Source organism: Chlamydotis macqueenii, chromosome 4 (assembly GCF_036417535.1).
Source record: "Chlamydotis macqueenii isolate bChlMac1 chromosome 4, bChlMac1.mat, whole genome shotgun sequence".
In the NCBI taxonomy this organism is placed as follows: domain Eukaryota; kingdom Metazoa; phylum Chordata; class Aves; order Otidiformes; family Otididae; genus Chlamydotis; species Chlamydotis macqueenii.
The window spans coordinates 82,857,337-82,875,806 of NC_141559.1; the positions used below are offsets into that span (position 1 = coordinate 82,857,337).

General features: G+C 59.9%; 1 protein-coding gene across 3 annotated transcripts in view; it reads left to right on the forward strand.

Moving 5' to 3' along the window:
• Positions 1-704: 704 nt before the first annotated feature.
• Positions 705-18,470, forward strand: part of RAB11FIP5 (RAB11 family interacting protein 5) — a 36,730-nt gene continuing 18,964 nt past the window's right edge. For all 3 annotated transcript variants that reach the window (XM_086747886.1, XM_086747887.1, XM_086747888.1), the window contains exons 1-3: positions 705-1,215; positions 13,573-14,012; positions 15,331-16,069. In XM_086747886.1, coding sequence (XP_086604012.1) covers positions 830-1,215; positions 13,573-14,012; positions 15,331-16,069 — 1,565 coding nt within the window. In that variant the 5' untranslated portion in view covers positions 705-829. The remainder of the gene's footprint in view (positions 1,216-13,572; positions 14,013-15,330; positions 16,070-18,470) is intronic.

Genomic DNA, 18,470 nt, shown 5'->3' on the forward strand with positions numbered 1-18,470 from the left:
CATACACATGCATGAACACACATGCTCGCGCTTGCACGTGTGTGCAAAGTACACGCACACTCATGGACGCACACGCTCAGGCTTGCAGGTATACGCAAAGTGCATGCACACACACGGACACACGTGCTCACGTTTACCTGTGCGTGCAAAGTGCACACACACGCATGGACACACACGCTTGTGCATGCGTGCAAAGTACTTGCACACACATGGACACGCATGCTCACGCTCGCACATGCGTGCAAAGCGCATGCGCGTGCAGGGACACTTATGCTCACGCGTACAGGTGCACGCGAAGTGCACTCACACGCGCGGACACGCATGTTCACGCTCGCACGCGCACACCTGCGCGCGCGCACGAGCTCGCACGGCGCGTCGGGGCACACAGACGTGACCCCCCCCCCTCCCCTCCGCCTTCCCCCCCCCCCCGGGACATGTCGCGACACCCGCGACACTCTGCGTGGGCCCCGGCCCGCTGCGGGACCGGACGCGGTGCGGGAACCGCCGCTGCGCAGCCCCCGCCCCTCCCCACGCCCTTCGCGAGGGGCGGGGCCTCGCAAAGGGGGCGGTGCTACGCTAGGGGCGGGGTTGGCGGGGCGGGGGGCGGAGTCGGAGGCGGGCGGGGGCGGGGTCGGAGCCGCCCGTGGGCGGGGCTTGGTGTGGGGCGGGGGCGAGGCGGCCCCTGGCGCTCGCGCTGCGGCCCGGCTGCGGCAGCGGCGGCGGCGGCGCGGGGTCCGGCCCAGCCCGGCCCTGCCCGGTCCGGTCCGGTCCGGTCCGGTCCGGTCCGGTCCGGTCCTATCCGGTCCGGCGTCCTCTGAGCGCCCCCGTCATGGCGCTGCTGCGGGCTGCCGCGCTTCCCGCCGAGGGGTCTCCGGCCTGGCTGCCCACCCACGTCCAGGTAACGGTGGTGCGGGCCCGCGGGCTGCGGTGCAAGGGCGGCGGCAAACCGGGCACCAGCGACGCCTACACCATCATCCAGCTGGGCCGCGAGAAGTACAGCACCTCGGTGGCCGAGAAGAGCACCGGCAACCCCGAATGGCGGGAGGAGTGCGCCTTCGAGCTGCCCCCCGAGCTGGGCACCCCGGCGGGCCTGGCCCGCGGCGGCCTGGTGCTCACCGTCATGCACCGGGCCTTGGTGGGCATGGACCGGTTCCTGGGCCAGGCCGTGGTGCCCCTGGAGCCCGCCCTGCAGCAGGGCCGCGCGCCCCACGAGCGGTGAGTGGGTCCTGCCCAGAGGGACGGGGCGGGGGAGGCCTGTGGGGTGGGTGTCATGGGGTCCGTGTGCCCCGGGATGGGCGTCGGGGATCCAAATGAGCCCCAGGGTGGGTGTCGTGGTGTCCGTGTGAGCACCAGGATGGGCGTCGTGGATCCATGCGAGCCCCGGGATGGACATCACGGGGTCCCTGCGTGCCCCGGGATGGGCGTCGTGGATCCATGCGAGCCCCGGGATGGACATCACGGGGTCCCTGCGTGCCCCGGGATGGGTGTCGTGGATCCATGCGAGCCCCGGGATGGACATCACGGGGTCCCTGCGTGCCCCGGGATGGGCGTCGTGGATCCATGCGAGCCCCGGGATGGACATCACGGGGTCCCTGCGTGCCCCAGGATGGGCGTCGTGGATCCATGCGAGCCCCGGGATGGACATCACGGGGTCCCTGCGTGCCCCGGGATGGGTGTCGTGGATCCATGCGAGCCCCGGGATGGACATCACGGGGTCCCTGCGTGCCCCGGGATGGGTGTCGTGGATCCATGCGAGCCCCGGGATGGACATCACGGGGTCCCTGCGTGCCCCGGGATGGGCGTCGTGGATCTGTGTGGGGCCGGGATGGGCGTCGTGGATCCATCTGAGCCCCAGGATGGGTGTTACGGGGTCCCTCTGAGGCCCAGGATGGGCATCATGGGTCCCCGCCTGCCCCAGGATGGTTGTCTCAGGGTCTCTCCATGCCTCAGCATGAACATCGTGGGTCCATGTGAGCCCCGGGATGGACATCACGGGGTCCCTGCGTGCCCCGGGATGGGCGTCGTGGATCTGTGTGGGGCCGGGATGGGCATCGTGGATCCATCTGAGCCCCAGGATGGGCATCACAGGGTCCCTGCCTGCCCCAGGACGGACATTGTGGGTCCATGTGAGCCCCAGGAAGGACATCGCCGTGGGTCGAGTGTCACGGGGGTCCGCGTGTGCCCCAGGAAGGGCATTGCAGGAGGCAGGGTGTGGTGAGGTCCATCTGCGCCCCAGAAAAGGGCTTTGCAGCACGTAGGGTGTCACAGGGTCCCCGCACGCCCCAAAGAGGCTGTCGCTGGGGATGGGGAATCACGGGGACCATGCGTGCCCTGGGAGGTCACCCGCCATCACAGGGGCCGTGCAGCCACCAGGATGGGTGTCACGGGGAATCGTGGGCACCCTGGGAAGGGTGTCACAAGGGATGGGGTGGCGTGGGGTCCGTGTATGACCCAGGAAGGGCACCGCAGGACCAGTGGATGCTCTGGGAAGGGCATCACAGCGGGTGGGACGTCATCGTACACTCCAGGAAAGGGTGCTGTGGAGGGTGGGGTGTCTCAGGGTCCCGCTGTTCCCCCCGAAAGCGAGTTCTGTGGGACAGGGCATCACAGGATCCTCCCTCCCCGTGGGACAGGATGCCGCGACGTCCCTCTGCGTCCCGCGAGGGTCTTCCTCGGCGTCTGTTGTTCCTGGGAAGCCGTGGCACAGATGCGCGCGGTGGTTCGCCCTTCCCACGGCTACGGCGGCTTTGCAGCCCCCACCGGCTCGGTGGGCCGTCGGCGTGACCTAGTTTATCACCTGTGCTGCTGCAGGAGCGTCCCCCGGTTCGGGGAACCGAACCCCCAGCCCTGTGTTGCCTCCAGCGTAAATCCCTGCTCGGGGGGGATTTGCTGTTCTTCCTCCTTCCCCCAGCAGAGTTTAAAACAATAATAATGTTTTCTAGCCTTTGCCGAGCAGGAATGTGGATGAAATTCCTTAGGGAAGAAATTTTTTGAGCTGTGCTCCTTCGGGATCGTCCCCGTTGCTCGCTGGCTCCCCGGACCCCAGGAATTCGGCTGGCGCGCTGCCCGAAGCTGCAGACTTGGAGAGGAGCCTCCCTCGCCCTCCTACGAGGGCACGGCCGCTGGCGCCTGGCAGACAGCGCGGCCTCGCTCCTGGAGAGCGAGATCGGCCTGAAAAGGGGTCGGAAAAACTTTTCCCGTGGAGAAACGCGGCTCGTTTGCATCTGCAGCCCGTGGGGACTGCCGCTTGCCCTAAAATGGGAGCGTGGGCACGGAGGAGAAGTGACTAACCCCGGAGTTAGCGGCTGAGCGTTTCCCCCCCGGTGTTTATTTTGCTTTTATTAGCGCTGCCTGGAGAACGGGCGGTGTCGGAGGAGTTGGACCTGAATTCGCTGGGCCTAATTCAAACCAGCGTGGTGCGCAGGCTTCAGAGCGAGCCGATCCGCCGCCTTTCGGGCGCGCCGGGAGAGGCGCGTTGTTTTGGCGCGGGAGGACGGGAAATAACTTTCCGTCCTCTTTGCGGTTTGGGTAGCGAGCCCCGCGCCGGGAGCTGGGCTAGGAGCCGCGTCTCGAGGAACGCCGCGCTCCCGGTGGCAGAAGTTGACCAAGTGGGGGGCCCTGCGACAGTCCCGTGAAGGTTTTGGGAGCCTGAGCCCGTGGTCCGGTCTCAAAGGTCTCGGCGTCAGGGGCTGTTAATCCCACGGGCGCAACGTCCAGCGTGTGCCGCCCGTCACGGCCGCTGGTCGCCCCAGCGGCACCGTTCCTGCAGCCCGAGGAGGGGAGCTGGGCTGCGAGGCAGGAGGTCCCCAGGATTTTTGCTGTCCGTCTCCCTCCCTTCCTGTAGCTTCGCTTGCGTAAGGAAAACCAACTTCCCCTCGTGCCGTTGAGCATCACGAGAGCTTTTACGGCTCTTTATCTTCACCCGTGGCCCCCGGTGATGGAAGCGAGCGCGGAAAACGTGACGGAGAGCTTGTGCCCTGCGTCCCTGTTTAGGGGGAAATTTTAGCCCTAGATTAAAAAATAGCGAAACAAACACAGGCTCCCCCGTTCCAGGACTGCACCGCGGAGCACGCCCCGGCCTGCGCAGCGGAGATAACCGCCCCTGGGCGAGGGATGCGTAAGCTGAGTCTCTGCCACACGCCAATTTTTAGGACCCCGTCTTCAGTCCTCGCTTCTGGGCATAAAACTGCTGCCAGCTGGAATGGGACCTCCCTTAAAAAAAGGCCTCGATTGTCAGCGTGTTGACCTTGCTCTCGTTTTCCTGATTTTTGTTGTGCGGAAACTTTGCCGGTGGTGGATTTTATGCTTGTTTTCAGCTCGGTGGAAAATGTTCCGTCGAGCTTGGACTCTTTTCCAGGAACGAGCCATCAGCCGGCATCCGGGGGTGTTTGTGAGCTGCCTCGTTCAGCCGAATGTCTCCGTCCTTGGTCGTTTTAGTGTTTTGCCTGGGAGAAAAATCAACTCTTGGAGTTGCACAAGAGCAGCCTGAGAGCTCTCGTGGCCTTTTTGGGCATCCCAAGGCTTGTCCCACGCTCAGCCAGCTCCAGAGCTTGGGACTGGCTCCGCAACAGCGCTGGGCATCATTTCTCCCTTTCCACTTGAGCCCTGTGGTGTTTTTGTTTTTCACGCGTGACCTGGGCCCTGCAGCTCTCCGCCCTGCCTCGTTTTTTGGGAGCCCGGAGCCCAGCGCCGCCAGCGGGATGAAGCTGTGTGATAAAGCGCTTTCATACTGGTGTGGTGACCGTCACCGTGTCCAGCTGTAACCGGTGGGTCCTCCAGCGCTGCTGGCTCGGCGCAGGCACGCAGGGAGACGTGGTCGCTCGGCGGGGTGCTCGGGTGTTCCGAAACGAGGGCTCAGCCCAGCAGGAGAGGGTTTTTCCCCGTACTCGCGAGGCAGCTATCGCATCTCCTTCCTGACATCCCGGAAATGCCGTCGCAGTCCCCTGCGGGGGCTCGTCCTGCCTTCCCTGCGGCATGGCAGCGAGCTGGGGAGCGTTACCTCCGCGTCCGCCCCCGTCACCAGAGCATGTGGGGAGAGCGGGAACGGCTCCGGCTGCAGCGAGGTGAGAGCTTTGGTCCGACACCCATCAGGCTGCGTTTTCCCCTTGGCGGTGGCGTCCCTTGGGTGGGCGGCGCGGTGGAGGAGCAGAGGAGCTGTGATTCCTGGCTCCGGTGTCTCCCTGCAGTGACTTGCAGTTGCGTGCTGGCTGCCGCCTCGGACGGGGAGCAACGGCAGCGAGCACGTCGGCGTCTCTGCGAAAGGGAGCTGGTCTTGCGGAGCCGTTGCCCCTGCGAAATAAGCCCAGCTCCGCGTTCCCTGGAGCCCTCCTTGCCGCAGTTCCCGTTACTCGGTCCTGTCCCTCCTCAGCTGCAGAGGGGCCAGGGCTGGTCGCGTGGAGGGCTCTGGGCTCGCGCGCGGCCCTTTGCCGGGGCGGTCACGGCACGTCCGCCCTGGCAGCCGGAACAAGACGCTCTCCATCGGCAAAGAAGCCACTTGGAGTAAAACTTTCCTCTGCGTGCTGAACTCTTCCAGCCGGGCTCTTCTCCCGTCCCATCCTGGTCGGACCCCTCACATCCCCTCCTCGCTGTGGCAAGGTAACGCGCTTTCTGTGGTGCCGCCCTCGTGTTTCCCCGCTCTCGTCTCTCTCCTCCGCCTGGCGCTTGCGGCCGTCGCCCCCCTTTGTTCAATTAAAACCAGTGGAGATCGTTAGCGGCGGTTTGGTGCTCATCGCCGTTCCCGCTGCTCGGCCTTGGCTTCTGGTGGCGTCTCTTAGGGGGGAGATGTTCACATCTGGGGTCGGAGCTCGCTTTCTGCTCCCTGTCAGGCACGAGGTGAGGCCAAATTACTGCACCTCTGCCCTTAGGCCTAGGAGAGGAAGAGACCTTGCAGCAGGGTGGAGAGGAAATGGCTGTCCCGTGATAGTTTGGGGATGAAGGGTTTTAATAGAAGGGCAAACAGAGCTGTCTTCCTCAAGGCTGCGATCGGAGGCGCCCAGAAAGGCCGGTGAAGGTCTCCAGGGTGGCCGAGAGCAGCAGTGAGCAACTCTGGCTGCGATGAAATCCTTGTTTTCGGGCTGGAAAGGCTGCTGTAAGGGGTTGTTGTGTCTCAGCCGAGCCAGGAAACGCCTTGCTGTGTCGAAACGCCGCCGAGCAAGGGGAGGAGAGGGTTAGTCCTGCCAAAAATCAGGTCGAGGTGCTCTCTGCGCTGCTGGAGGCTGGGCAAGTCATCTTTAAACCCAAAAAGCTGCAGATTCAGGCTTCCTTCTCAGTTTCATGCTGGTCTGCAGAGCCCTAACTGCCTCCAGCTGGCTTTTTCTCTTCGCAGCTGCAGAAAACCCCACGGTCAGCTCAGAAAACACCCTGAACCTGTTGGTACAAAGCTCCAGAGGCGGGTGGAGCTGGTGCTATTGCGTGTGGCGAGTTCAGCTAGCGCTCGCGCCACGCTTCAGGAGCCTTGGTTCATCTATCCCAGGTGGGATCTCTTCCCTACAGAGTCTGGCGAAATATTTCCTGCAGGGTCCCTCGGAGCGACGTGTCACCGCTCAGGGGTCTGCTGGAGACCCTCCGCTTCTTTGTCACTGTCACCGGAGGGAGAGCATCCGTCGGGACGGAGCGTGTCTGTGCCGTGGCTGCTGCCAGGGCAGAGTCCAGACCGGGGTATTCCGCCCGTCCGCTGTAGCCGGCTTGCGAATGCGCTTACGTGGGCGCCGGCGCGGAGGGAAAATGGGCTCCCTGCCCCCAGCGGGCTCCAGGTGCTCTGGTGTTGTCTCGCCTGGTGAAATCCTCTTGCTCTGGACGCGGCTGTGTTGCAGGCTTGTCAGAGCCTGCGCTCGGCTTGCTTTCTCAGAAGCTTGGCCGGGGCCGCGGGGTTTGGGTTTCCAGCGGGATGGCGTCCCCAGCCCAGGCTGGGGGTTTGGGAGCCCCCTTCCCGGAGCAGCAGCCCTTGGCCTCCCCGGATCTGCGTTTCCAGCGCGTGCGTCTCTTCACCAGCAAGTCCGCCAAGGATGAAGGTGTGTGTAATTAGACCAGCGTGCTGCTGGGCTTCAAATTTATTCCTTTTCCCCTTTTTTCCCCCCTTTTTCACATGCATGACGTGCCCGAGAGCGGGTCGCAGCGTCTGTTGATGCGACGAATGAAGAATCGGTGCGTGACCTGGTGCCGCAGCGGGGGTAGCCGGTGTTTTCAGCGGCGTGGAGCGCTCGGGGTTGGTTTCCCCTCCAGACAGGCACTGCCTTCCCCAGCCTCGCGTTGCCTCTAGGTACTACGTTCTCCGTGCGAGCCTTGACGTGGTGATCTTCCCAGCTGGAAGTGGAAAAGGGTTTACAGCAAAAATGTGTTCCCCCTGCCCGTCCCGCGCGCGCCGAGTTGTGCCTGAAGCAGCTCCCCAGAGGCGGGTGCAGCGGGGGAGCCTGCAGAACAGCTCCTCCGTGTCTGTGGCGCTCGGCGATCCTGCAAAGTCAGCTCGGGGCGCGGTTTTTAACGCTTCTTTGTGCCCTTGGTTTCTCGTGCAGTGGGTCGCCAGCGCCGCCTCCCCTCCCGTCCTCGCGCAGCGGGCTCGTGCCCCGGTCTTGCCGTGCTGGGGCAGCGCTGGCCGGGCAGTTCGGGTCATTTCGTGACCACAGACGTGGTTTGTTGGCTGGCTCATGGCTCGGAGGACGCAAACCTTGGACGCTCTGGAGTGTGAGCAGATAAATATAGCTGAAGAGATCGCTTTCTGTCTTCTGCTATTACAATCTCCTCTCCATTCATTAATGTTTCATGCTCTGTTTTACAGCTCCTTAAATCTTCCCTCTCTCCTCCTTCCTACCTCCCGATCCTGTGCGAGAGAGGGGAAGGCCTCTGATCATCTTAGCTTCGTTTGCGACGAAGTTACCTGCCCTTGCTGCCATGCCTGCACCGTCCTGGTGGTTCACAGCTCTCCTCCGTCCCCGGTGTCTACCCTGCTCCCGAAACCGTCCCTCTCCGTGCCGTCACGCACCCCTGTTTGCCTCTGCCAGCCAGCACAGAGGCCGTAGGGGCAGATCTGGGGGCAGTGGGGTGGCTGGGCAGCCATCCTCTGTCTCCTCTGCGTACAGGGTGAAGGAAACAGCCTGTTTGGGGGCTCTGCTGGGCTGGGCCATCCCAGTATCCCCCATAGCCAAGGGCAGGGCTGGGATGCGGGAGTGAGGATGCTTGGGACCTTGCTGGGATGGAGCTTGTGCCTGGAGCACCAGCTCCGTAGCACGGCCTGGGTGTTGCAGCAGGCTTGCCAGCGAGCTGTGGACACAAGCAGGGCTAGTTTTATTTTTTTTGGTCCTGGTTTTCATGGTGCCTTGCAGGTTTGCAGGCTCTTCCTTGCCATGGAGCCGCACTGGAGTGCCAGCAGCTCGCTTCTGGCCTGCGAGCCGTGGGACGAGGCTGTGGATACGGCAGAGCAGCAGCTTCTCTGTCCCAGCGCGGGTGTGAGTGGGTGGCGCGGTTTTCTCGTGCGGGTTCCTGGTTGTCCTGTGCTCCCGCATCGGCTGCGGTGATACATCCCTTGGAGCGCCAGCACCGAGTCCGTAGCTCCATCCTCCCTCTAGCAGTGAGCTGAATTCTCTCACCAGCTGTGGGGGTTGGTTTATTCGGGTTTTTTTTTCGAGCCCTTCTCAGAGGAACGTTTGGAGAGATGAACTTCTTCCCACCTCGGCTGCTCGAGCCCTTTCTTCCCCATCTGCGGGGGAACCAGCCTGTGTTTATTTTCCATCTGTGCTTTTAGCAGCTTACGGGGATCACCTTGCAAACCAGGCCATCCAAAACCAACACGGAACGAACCTACGCTGCAGAAAAGCTTCCCAGCGCCGGCGGGGGAAGCTGTGTCAAAAAACCGTGAAGCCAGACAAAAAAAAAAGCACAGAACTCCCCAGGGCTGGGTTGTTTTCCACCCTATGCTTCCCTTCTCGGGCAGGCGAGCTTCCTCCTGGCCCGGTGCGACGTGCGCGTTTCCGCAGGGCTGCTTCAGCTCTCGTCTCACCAAAATGCCTCTTCGCTGCCCGCGCCGTGCCCGTCAAGGTCGGGGTCGTGCCAGGAGGAGCGCTGGCCCCTTCCGCCAACATTCGTATTTTCCCTGGGTTGCCTTTTGGGCACTGCGTCCTGCTCTCTCTGTCGCTGCAGGGGCCCAAATAGTCTTTAATTAAAGACTTGGGACTCTTCATCAGCGGGGAAGACCTGGTTGCAGGGATGAATCAGCAGTAAATGACAGGCTGGTGCTCTGGGGAAGAGGTGTTGGGCTGTCTCTTGTTGCGTCCCGCAGCTCAGGCAGCCGAGTTGTGCGGGGCAGGAGCGTTTCTGCGTGGTGCGAGGTCAGCCTTGGCCACCTCGGCAACGCCGAGCAATTTTGGAGGCGTTTGGGAAGTGGCTGACCGCCGAAGCGCTCCAGAAACGCTCTGGCTGTGCGTCCTTCCCTGTGTCCGTCCGTGAATCCCGCAAGTTACTGCGGGACTTAACCGCCCGAGGAACCTCTCTGCAACCTGCTGCTGGTAAAGCACTGGGGCCAGGCTGGGAGTGAGACTGGAAAACCACTGCTGAAGGTACTCGGGGCGTGTTGGACAGGTCTTTTGGGGCAAGGTAGGTCTGGCTGAGCTGGATTTTTGGGAGTGGGGGCTCCATAAATGGTCACTTGCAGCCCGACGGAGGATGAAGAGCAGGGAGGGAGGACGGCGTGAACCAGGCGCTGACCCCGAGCAGATCCATCCTGTAGCGTCGTCCGTGGGGTTGCTTTCCCTCCGTAACAAACGGCTCCTGCGCTCTTGCCAGGGTGGTTTTTTCCCTTTGCTCAGCACGAGTTGGCTTTCCGGTACGGGATGCTGCTGGAGGATGAGGGGAAAGCACGTGGTTTTGGGGGGCCTGCAGCTCCAGCAGTGCTTTGTGCTCCGCTCTCCGTGCCTCCCTCGCTGCTCCGATTGATCCCGGCAACAGCGAATGTAAAAATAGACGCCGAGCGCTTTCTGCTTTTCCTCCCAAACCTGCCTTTTGGCAGCCGTGCGGCGTGCCTCCCCGTTCTCCTTGACTCTCGGAGGAGGAGAGAGAAGCACGGGAAGGAGTTTTACTGAAACTGGAGGCAGTTCAGGTGTGCTGATGAGACACGGTGACCTAAATGAGCGTGCACAGCCCTCCGCCGTACGCCAGTGCTCGCAAGCGGCGTTAACGGCGGCGGGACGTGAGCTTGCAACCCTCTGGCTTCCCAGGAGCTGCCCGAGAGCTCGCGGGGCCCTCCAGCTGCTTCCCCTTTCTGGGGCGTCTGTGGGGAGTTTCTGTTTGAGGTTTCCTCTCCTGTCCCTGTGTGCTGGGGCTGCTTGCTGCTTCCTTCCCCCTGCAGAGATCCCCGGGGGCTGCGTGCCCGCCCGTCCCTTCCCTGCCGCGGCATCCACGGAGGGCAGAGCCTGGGGTGGTGCTGGGTGAAGCTTTTTGCCTTTGAGGGGTCGCAAACCCAGGCGCCCTCCGCTCTTTGTGCAGGGGGAGAATCGTTTCCAGTCACAGGGGGCAAGGGAAGGAGCACAGACCCGGGCAGCGAGCACTTCTCCTCGGCTAGGAGCAATCCTTCTCCCCGTCCCCACCAGCTCCGGCAGTGGGACAGGAGTCCCTCTTGAATTTAACATTTTTTAACCAGCAAAATCCACGTCAGGCTGTGGCCCCTCCAGACCTGGCTAAGAACAGCACCCTGGGAGCAGGTGGCCAGAGGTTTATCCTGGATGTCCTGTGCAGCGAGGAGCTGGACCCAAACTGCTGGCACCGTTCTCAAGAGAGGCGTCCAAGAAGCGAGTCCTCGCAATCTGGGGGGATTTGGGACTGGGGAGGCTTTGGGATGGAGTTAACAGTGAGAAGGTGCTGCGGGAGTTTGGGTTTAGCTGGGCTGGGATTTGAAGCCCGCCCCAGTGCTGCTCTCCTGCCGCATCCCAAGCGAGGCGGTGTTTGCACCTCCTGTTTCCACTGGAACTGATTCATAAAAAAACCCAACATGGAACAACTTAATCCTCCCAAACGCTCATTTTGTGCCATAAACTTAGAGCTCAGCCTAAAAATAGCTCAGTTCCCTGTTTGAGGTGTAGTCCCGACTGCTGATGAGGTCTGGGGAACCAAAAATAGCTCTTTAATCCAGCACCAGCAGAGGCTTTGCTTTGAACAGACGCTTTTTGAAGGAGATCGGGTTTTACGGCTTTTCCTTTCAAAGGCGTCGCTACCAGGCACCCAAATAACTGGGACGGCAGTGAGGGACGGGAGATGCTGGGCGCGTATCCGTGTGAGCTGCGCCGGCGCGGGGTTCTTGGGGCTGCTGCGTCTCGTCATCCTCAGGCTTATGCCTTTCCTTATGTTAATCTACCCAGATTTTCTCTCTGTTTTTTTTTTTTTTTCCGTGGGGTGACGTAAGATATAAAAACTACTTGTGAGGTGTTGTTTTTTTTTTTTTCCCTCTTTTCCTGCTAAATGATTCAGCCCCCAAACCTCTCCTCTCCCAGCTGGCAGCCTGCTGCAGCCCTTCCCGCTTGAACTCCTTCCAGGTCTTGCATCCAAGTGAGCGACGCGACTTCGGATGCGCTGCGGCCGCAGCCTGTTCCAAGCAGCCTTTTCCTCACCGCTCCTACGGGAAGCGTCCGCCCGACTCGCCCGCTCCTGGCAGCGGATCAGCCTGTTCGGGTATCTCGCCGTAAGGGGTTAATGCCGCTTTTTTTTTTTTTTTTTCCCTGGATGCCTGGATAATTTCAAGCTTGAAGCCTGGGCACTGACAATTTTTCAAAGGGGGTGAGATAAGCAAGTGGCAGGAACAGGAATGGCTTCACTGGGGATTTAATCCCGCGTCCGTGCCCGGCGGAATCCCAGGCGCTGTCCCTGCTGCGTTGTGGTGGCGGCAGAATTGGCTGGTGAAGGACCTGGGAACCCCCAGCTGTGCGCTCCTGTTATTTCTCCAGGCATCCCAATCAGGGGCTTTGTGGCCCCTTCCCAAGGTGCGGTGTGTGTTCCCCAAACTTTCCGGCTCCTCCCTTCATCCGAGGTGCGGCAACTTCCCCAGCAGTGATTCAGGAACTTCGGGAGGGTGGAATTCAACTTTTCTCCTCACCCTGGTGATTTCAGCGCGGTCACACCCAGCTCCATCCCTTCACATTTTCCTTCCCTTTTTTTTTTTCTTTTTTTTTTCTTTTCAGTGACCTCACTTTTCAAGTACATGTAAAACACTGCCGGGATTTTTTATTTTCTGGGAAATCATTGGGGAAATGTTAACCCAGGTCTAGAAATTTCTTCCACCTCCCGTTGCTGTGCGTTTCACCTGTGAAGCTTGTCACAGAGAAACAGGGTCTGTCCTGAACCTACGGATCTCCTTGGGGAATTTTAATACTTTGACTCGGGAGGGATCGGAGCTGCCGGGGCAGCGGCTGTGCTGGGGACCCGCTCGTGCTGCTGAAGCGGCGCCTGGAACCGCGGCAGAAAGACGGGGCGTCGCGCGGGAGCAGAAAGGGGCGAAGGATGCTGGGTTGGCGTTGTTTTTTGGGATGAAATTGAATGTTTTGGAGGCTTTTCCCATGCTCCTCCCATTTCTGCCTGCAAAGCCGTGGAGAAAAGTCTGCGTTACGGGTTTTGTCTGGGGTAGGGCAGCAGGGAGCATCCCCCAGTAACCTGCCGCGGAGTCGGTTGAAGCTCTTGTGCTGGTGGACGTGGCCAAGATCTCCTTCGGGAGCTCTCACCAGCCCTCGTGGTGTGGTGCTGGGCTTTGGTGACCAGAACGAGGGGTGTTAGAATAAAATCCTTTTCCCTCCTCAGCTCAGGCTTCCGGCTGCCTCAAATTTTACAGGAGTTTCAGCAGAATTGAGGGACTTGGAGGAGGAGAAGGTGATGGATATATAGGTGTGCGGCATCCTCCACCATCACGTCAGGTCATGGCAGATCCCAAAGCTGTACCGCAGGCTGGAGAATGCCATCGGCCGGCTGTGGGAATGCAGATATTTCCCAAAAAATCCAGCAAACCGGGGTAGGATTGGGTAAAGTGGGTGCTGCACGGCAGCTCCTCTTGCCTGGTAAAGGTTCCTGGGGTGCAGCATCCTCTAAAAGCTTGACGCAAGGACGCTTCTAGGCAAACTTCAGCATCTTCATTTAGGGTGAGGCGTGGAAGGTCTGGCCTAAAGTTATTTTAATGAATGTTGTTGAGTGCCTTTGCCATTACGGTCCTGTCCCTGACTTGAAAGGATTTGTTCTGAGTCACTGCCTTTTGAATATTTAAAACGCAAGCACAAAGCACCGTCGTTTTTCAAACAGGGGCTCGCAGCAACGTGTCAACTGACCGTACAAAAATTCGGCCACCAGTAACTCTCCTCGTGAAACGCGTAGCCCTCTGGTGCCAGGGTGAGTGAGGTGGAAGTGCTTTAGGATGGGGATGGAGCTCCTGCAGAACCACTGAGGTTCCAGGAGAGGTCTGGTCCTGTGTACCTCTGGATCAGATCTTTGATGACTTCTGGGGCGCTCATCCTAGCTCCTGCTCAGCAGCATCCTCCCTGAGGTCGTTCCAGCTCGCGGCTCTTGGAAATGACGGAGTGGCCTTTACTTTTCTTCCCTCTCTGGCTCCAGGTGGCACAAGCTACACTCCAAGGCTGGGAAGAAGGAGAAAGAGCGTGGTGAGATCCTGGTGAGCATCCAGTTCACGCGCAACAGCCTCACGGCCAGCATGTTCGACCTATCCTTGAAGGACAAGCCGCGGTCGCCCTTCGGGAAGCTGAAGGACAAGGTGAAGGGCAAGAAGAAATACGACTTGGAGTCGGCCTCTGCCATTATCCCCAGCAGCATGGGCGCCCTCGACATGGAGGATGACTACGACATTGGAGGCAAGAAATCCAAAGTCAAGAGCTTCTTCTTGAAGAACAAGCTGCGCAAGTCGTCCCTGACGCAGTCCAACACCTCCCTGGGATCCGACAGCACCATCTCTTCTGCCAGCCTGGGCTTGGCCGCCAACGTCCCTGAGGTAACCAAATCCCCGAGCAGACACAGCAGTCTGTCCACCGAGCGCTCTGGTAAGAAGATAACTGTTTTAATCCCTCCCCCTTTTTTTTTTCCCCCCACTTCTTTTCTTTGTAAAGGACTTTTGCAAATCTCTTAACTAATGGCTTACCTAAGAAGCAGAGTCCTGCACAAACCCTCCGAGACCTTCTGCGTGCTGGCAGTAACGTGCTTGCCAGAACGAGGGGAGACGGCTGAGATTTTGCTATTCGTGCTGAGCTTCTGCACGCCGATGCTGCGTGTGCTCCCTGCAGCGCGCCAGGGGGCTACGAGGGTTCTTTAGGACCATTTCTTCTCTGCCCCCTAAAAACCAGTCGCTGACACTGACCGGTAGCCCTGAACCCCTGGGAGAGGGCTGGGCGAAGCAGAGCGCGTTGCTGCTGCGCTGCGCTGGCTAACGAGACGCCTCCGGCTTGGAGGCGAAGCTGAAACAGTGGCCGGTTGCCGGTGATTAAAGCAATCCGAGCTCCTGGCACTGGGAGAGCGGCGATTTGCAAACAAAAAAAACCCTTGTAGTGAATTAATTCTTGCCGTCCCTTGGAAACAAAATATATAATTGAATGGTTTAATTGGCTGGAGACTGCAAATTCCCGTATTGGGTAGGAGTCCTGGGGTACGTGCCGGTCAAGCCGCCCGCGTGATGCCTCTCGGATTCTGCTGGGTGTGACGTTCGTGTGCGCGGGCGGAGAGCGAGCGGAGGCACCAGTCTGGCCCCATCATCTTTGGGTTGTGGTGAAGGAGACATCTCCGGCCAGGAGGGGAGAGCCGCTGCGTGTCACGTGAAGTCCGGGCGGTCGTCACCGGGCGCTCCGCGTAACCCCGAAAACCCGCTGAGCGCTAGCAACAGCCGCAGGGTCAGGCGGCGGGAGGGAGGGGCGGGCGCTGGACCCTGCTGGCTTGTATCGCGCGAAGCAGCAGCCTGGCCTGTCGCAGCGGAGCTCGGAGGCGCGCCGTCTGTTATTCACTGCAAACTCTTAAATCACAGGGACGCGTAAGCCCTTTAAGTAGCTTCTGGGTAGTTTCTCGCGTTTGTTATCGATCTTAGATCCTCTCGGACAAGGGGTTTGTCGTCTCACTGAGGCTTTTCTTCCGGATCCTGCGGTGGGAGGTGATGTGCTCGGGGAGAGTATCGTACAGCCTGTAGAGCCACGCGCTTGTGACCCGTGCTTTGCATTTCTAGTAACTTAATTATGATCCAGTAGAGCCCGGGAGGGAGAAAGCCGGTATGATTTCACAGACTTCCGTATTGTTTGCAAGTAGAAGATAACGATGCTTGTCCTACCTGAGCCTGCTACAAAAATGGTCTCTGTTTTGTGTTTTATTTCCCCCCAGTGAAAGACTACTTGCCATCTCCAAAGCTGACCCACAAGAGAGCATTCAGTGACGACGTCTCCCAAGTCAGCCCCGTCCTGGAGCCCAAAGCAATCCAAAGCCTGAAGCCAAAGAACGATCCCGTGTCCCGATCTTCCCTCTGCATCAATGGGAGCCACGTTTACAGCGACGAGCCCGCACCAAAGAGCCCCGTGTCTGTCCCGCAGAGCTCTGCGCCGCTGTCCGTGCCCGGCGTCCCCAGACGGCAGGAGGAGAGCTTCGGCTTCACCCCCCTCCATCCCGACTCCCACGAGGTGCCTTGGGGGGTCAGCAACTTTGAGAGGGTGCAGCAGAGAGACGAGCCCAGGTTCATCCCGTCTCCTCCCACCTTGGCCTTGCAAGAAGAGCTCAAGGTCTCCACGAAATCCGTCACTCTCAGTAACCATCTGGGCAGAGCCAAGATGGAAGAGAACAGTCGCTTAGAGAACAAGCCGACTGAAGCCACAACACCCATGGTCTTCTCCAGGGAGACGACGAAGGACAAACAGCCCGAGGAAACGAGGAAGGAAGACAAGAAAACGAAGGGTGGCCTCTTCCACCACGGGGGCAACAAGAGCGACGCGGGGAGCAAAGGCCAGGGGGAGAAAGTGGGACCCTCGCACGGCTCATCCGTCCACGCGACGGCAGGGGAGAACGAAAGGAGCAAGAGCGGCGGCTGGTTCGGTTCGAAGGAGCCCAAGGAGTCCCCTCAGAGACCCAGGTCAGTGAAGCGGCTGTGTTGACGCCTAGGCCGTTAACCACCTGCCCCAGCCTCCTGTCCTCGGCGCTGCGCTGTTGAACGCTCCCCAGCATCAGCGCAGGACCGGCCCCCATTGCCCAGACAAGATGGTAGCGGGGGAAATGCTTCCTTGGTCTTAAATATCTCACAGGGAGGGCGATTTTTCCTGGACCCTCCCCTGGCTTCTGCCGCAAACCAACTCGGTTTGCCCTCCCGGGCTGTGTTTCGCGGTTGGGGAAGGGAGGGGTCCCCTTCCCGGAGAGGGAGACGTTTCCCTCCGCGTGGTCTGGCCTGGGGGTCTCACTGAGGTACTTCGGTAACTCAAGGTATTATTAATATTTCTGACATAACTAATCGCAGCCCTGCTCTTTCCTCTTCCCATCCCCCCCGCAGCCTTCCCTCCTCCCAATTATGAATCTCTTAATTGTTCTCGCTTTCGCGCGATGATTCATCCCTCCAAATCCTCAGCCGCTGCGTTTGTGGCACGCAAAACGTGGCGTTCGTGCTGTTTCTCTGCGGGCTTTGTCGCGACGGGGCGTCACCCGCGTCCATCCTGCCTCTGGCAGGTGAGCTGGGGGGCCGGAGGTCGACCGAGAGCCCGGTGCGGTGTTATTGCTCAGCAAGAGGGAGAAAACGGGGTTAGAAGCAGCCAGAGAAAATAACCGGCAGTTGAGAGCTGGTTGAATCTAGAGGGTTGATTTTCTCGTCTGGGCTGACTTTAACCTAATTTATTAAGCAGAAGGATTTTAATTCAGTCTAAGCCGCCTCTAATGAGGAGGGTGCGCGTGGTTTATTCAGCCTGACCAGATTCCCACACGGGTTAAACTGCTTTTAAAGCGCTGCTCGGACGTAAGCGAGGGGGTGAGCGCAGCGCTCAGCGCGGCTTCGCAACAGGGGCAGCTCCAAAAGCCCTCCCGAGAAGACGTTGTGGTCTTTAAGGCCAACGGGAGGCAGGAATGTGCTGCCAGCCCCCTTCCCAAGGACCGAAGGCCACGTGTCCTTGTCCTGCGGCCCCTCGAGAGGAGTGCGTGCCGTCGGCGCGAGGATGGGAGCGGCCAGGGCTGGTAAGGCTCGGTCCCGCCCGCTGCCGGCGCTGCCAGCTGCGCGGGCAGAGCTGGGCACAGCGAGGCAGGAGGGGAGCCGCTCCCCTGAGTCACGAATACCCCGTCTCACAAAGCCCAGAGCAATTTCCCCCAAAATTTGCCGGGGAGCAAAGCCCGGCTCGCACGGGGGAGGCGACGGGGAAGGGAATGGCCAGGCAGGATGCGGGCGCTCTGTCTTCGAACCGCTCCGGCAGCGGGGGAGGCGAACGCGAGGTCCTGGGGCTGCTGGGGCTGCGTTCCTGCGTACGGGTCTTTCCTTTCTGCCTGCAAATTGGCTCCCGAGCGCCTGTAGCATCCGACCCGGTGGATAATCGCTGGGCGCGCAGCGGTGCCCTTAAACACTGTCGGTTTCTAACAACCCTCTGCCTTTTTGGTTTTTTTTTTTTTTTTTTTTAAAAATGACAGCTGCTGGACCCATTCCCAGCGTTATTCCTTTCCCAGAGAGTTTTCACTCTGTGGTTTTTTTGGTCTACTTCGGTGCTCACAGTTTAATTTCAAGCTAAGCTTTGCTTCGAGTCGCTTGGCCGTGGCACGCCGAGGACCCCGTCCGCAGACGGCTGTCTTGTAAGGAGAAGCTTGGATGAGCCGTGGCGACAGCAGCTCCTCCGGCTGGGGTTTCCTCCCCCCAAAAATAGGAATCGCTTCGAAGCGGCACGGGCTGGAGGGAACAAATTCCCAGAGACCCCTTTTGGGGTGTTTATAAGCATCTGAGCGGGCTTGAATTGCAGTTTGCAGTTTGAAAATGGGAAGTAACGAGCTTAGACTGTCGCAAGGGAGGTTGAAGGCAGACATTAGGAGAAGTCGCTCGTGGAGGATGGCGAAGCGCTAGAGCTGCGAGGGGGAAGGCCAGCGGCTGGGGCTGCGGGGACCGGGGTAGATGAGCACCTCTGGGGCCCAGCCAGATGGTGAGCGAGTCTCATTTGATGCAAAAGTGGCCTTTCCCTCATCACCGGGATGATGGACTGTTTCTACTCTGGCTTTTCTGCTTCGTCATTTTTTTCTGACAATTAATTACAACGCCATTGCTTATTGTGATTAGACAGAGCTCTTAACTTTTCTGACTTTTTTCTCCTTCCTTACACTGAATGACCTTGCAGAGTGTGCCATGGATTCATGTCAAAGCTGTTGAAGAGCTTAATAGGTCTTGATGGTGTCAGGTGGAACGTCCAGGCTGGTGCCATCTGTTTTGTGATAACCAAAGGCGTGCGGTGTCTCAAGCGTGCGACTGGAAAGTCGGCAGTGCTGTGGGAGTTTTATGGATGTCCACCTGCATCTGGAGG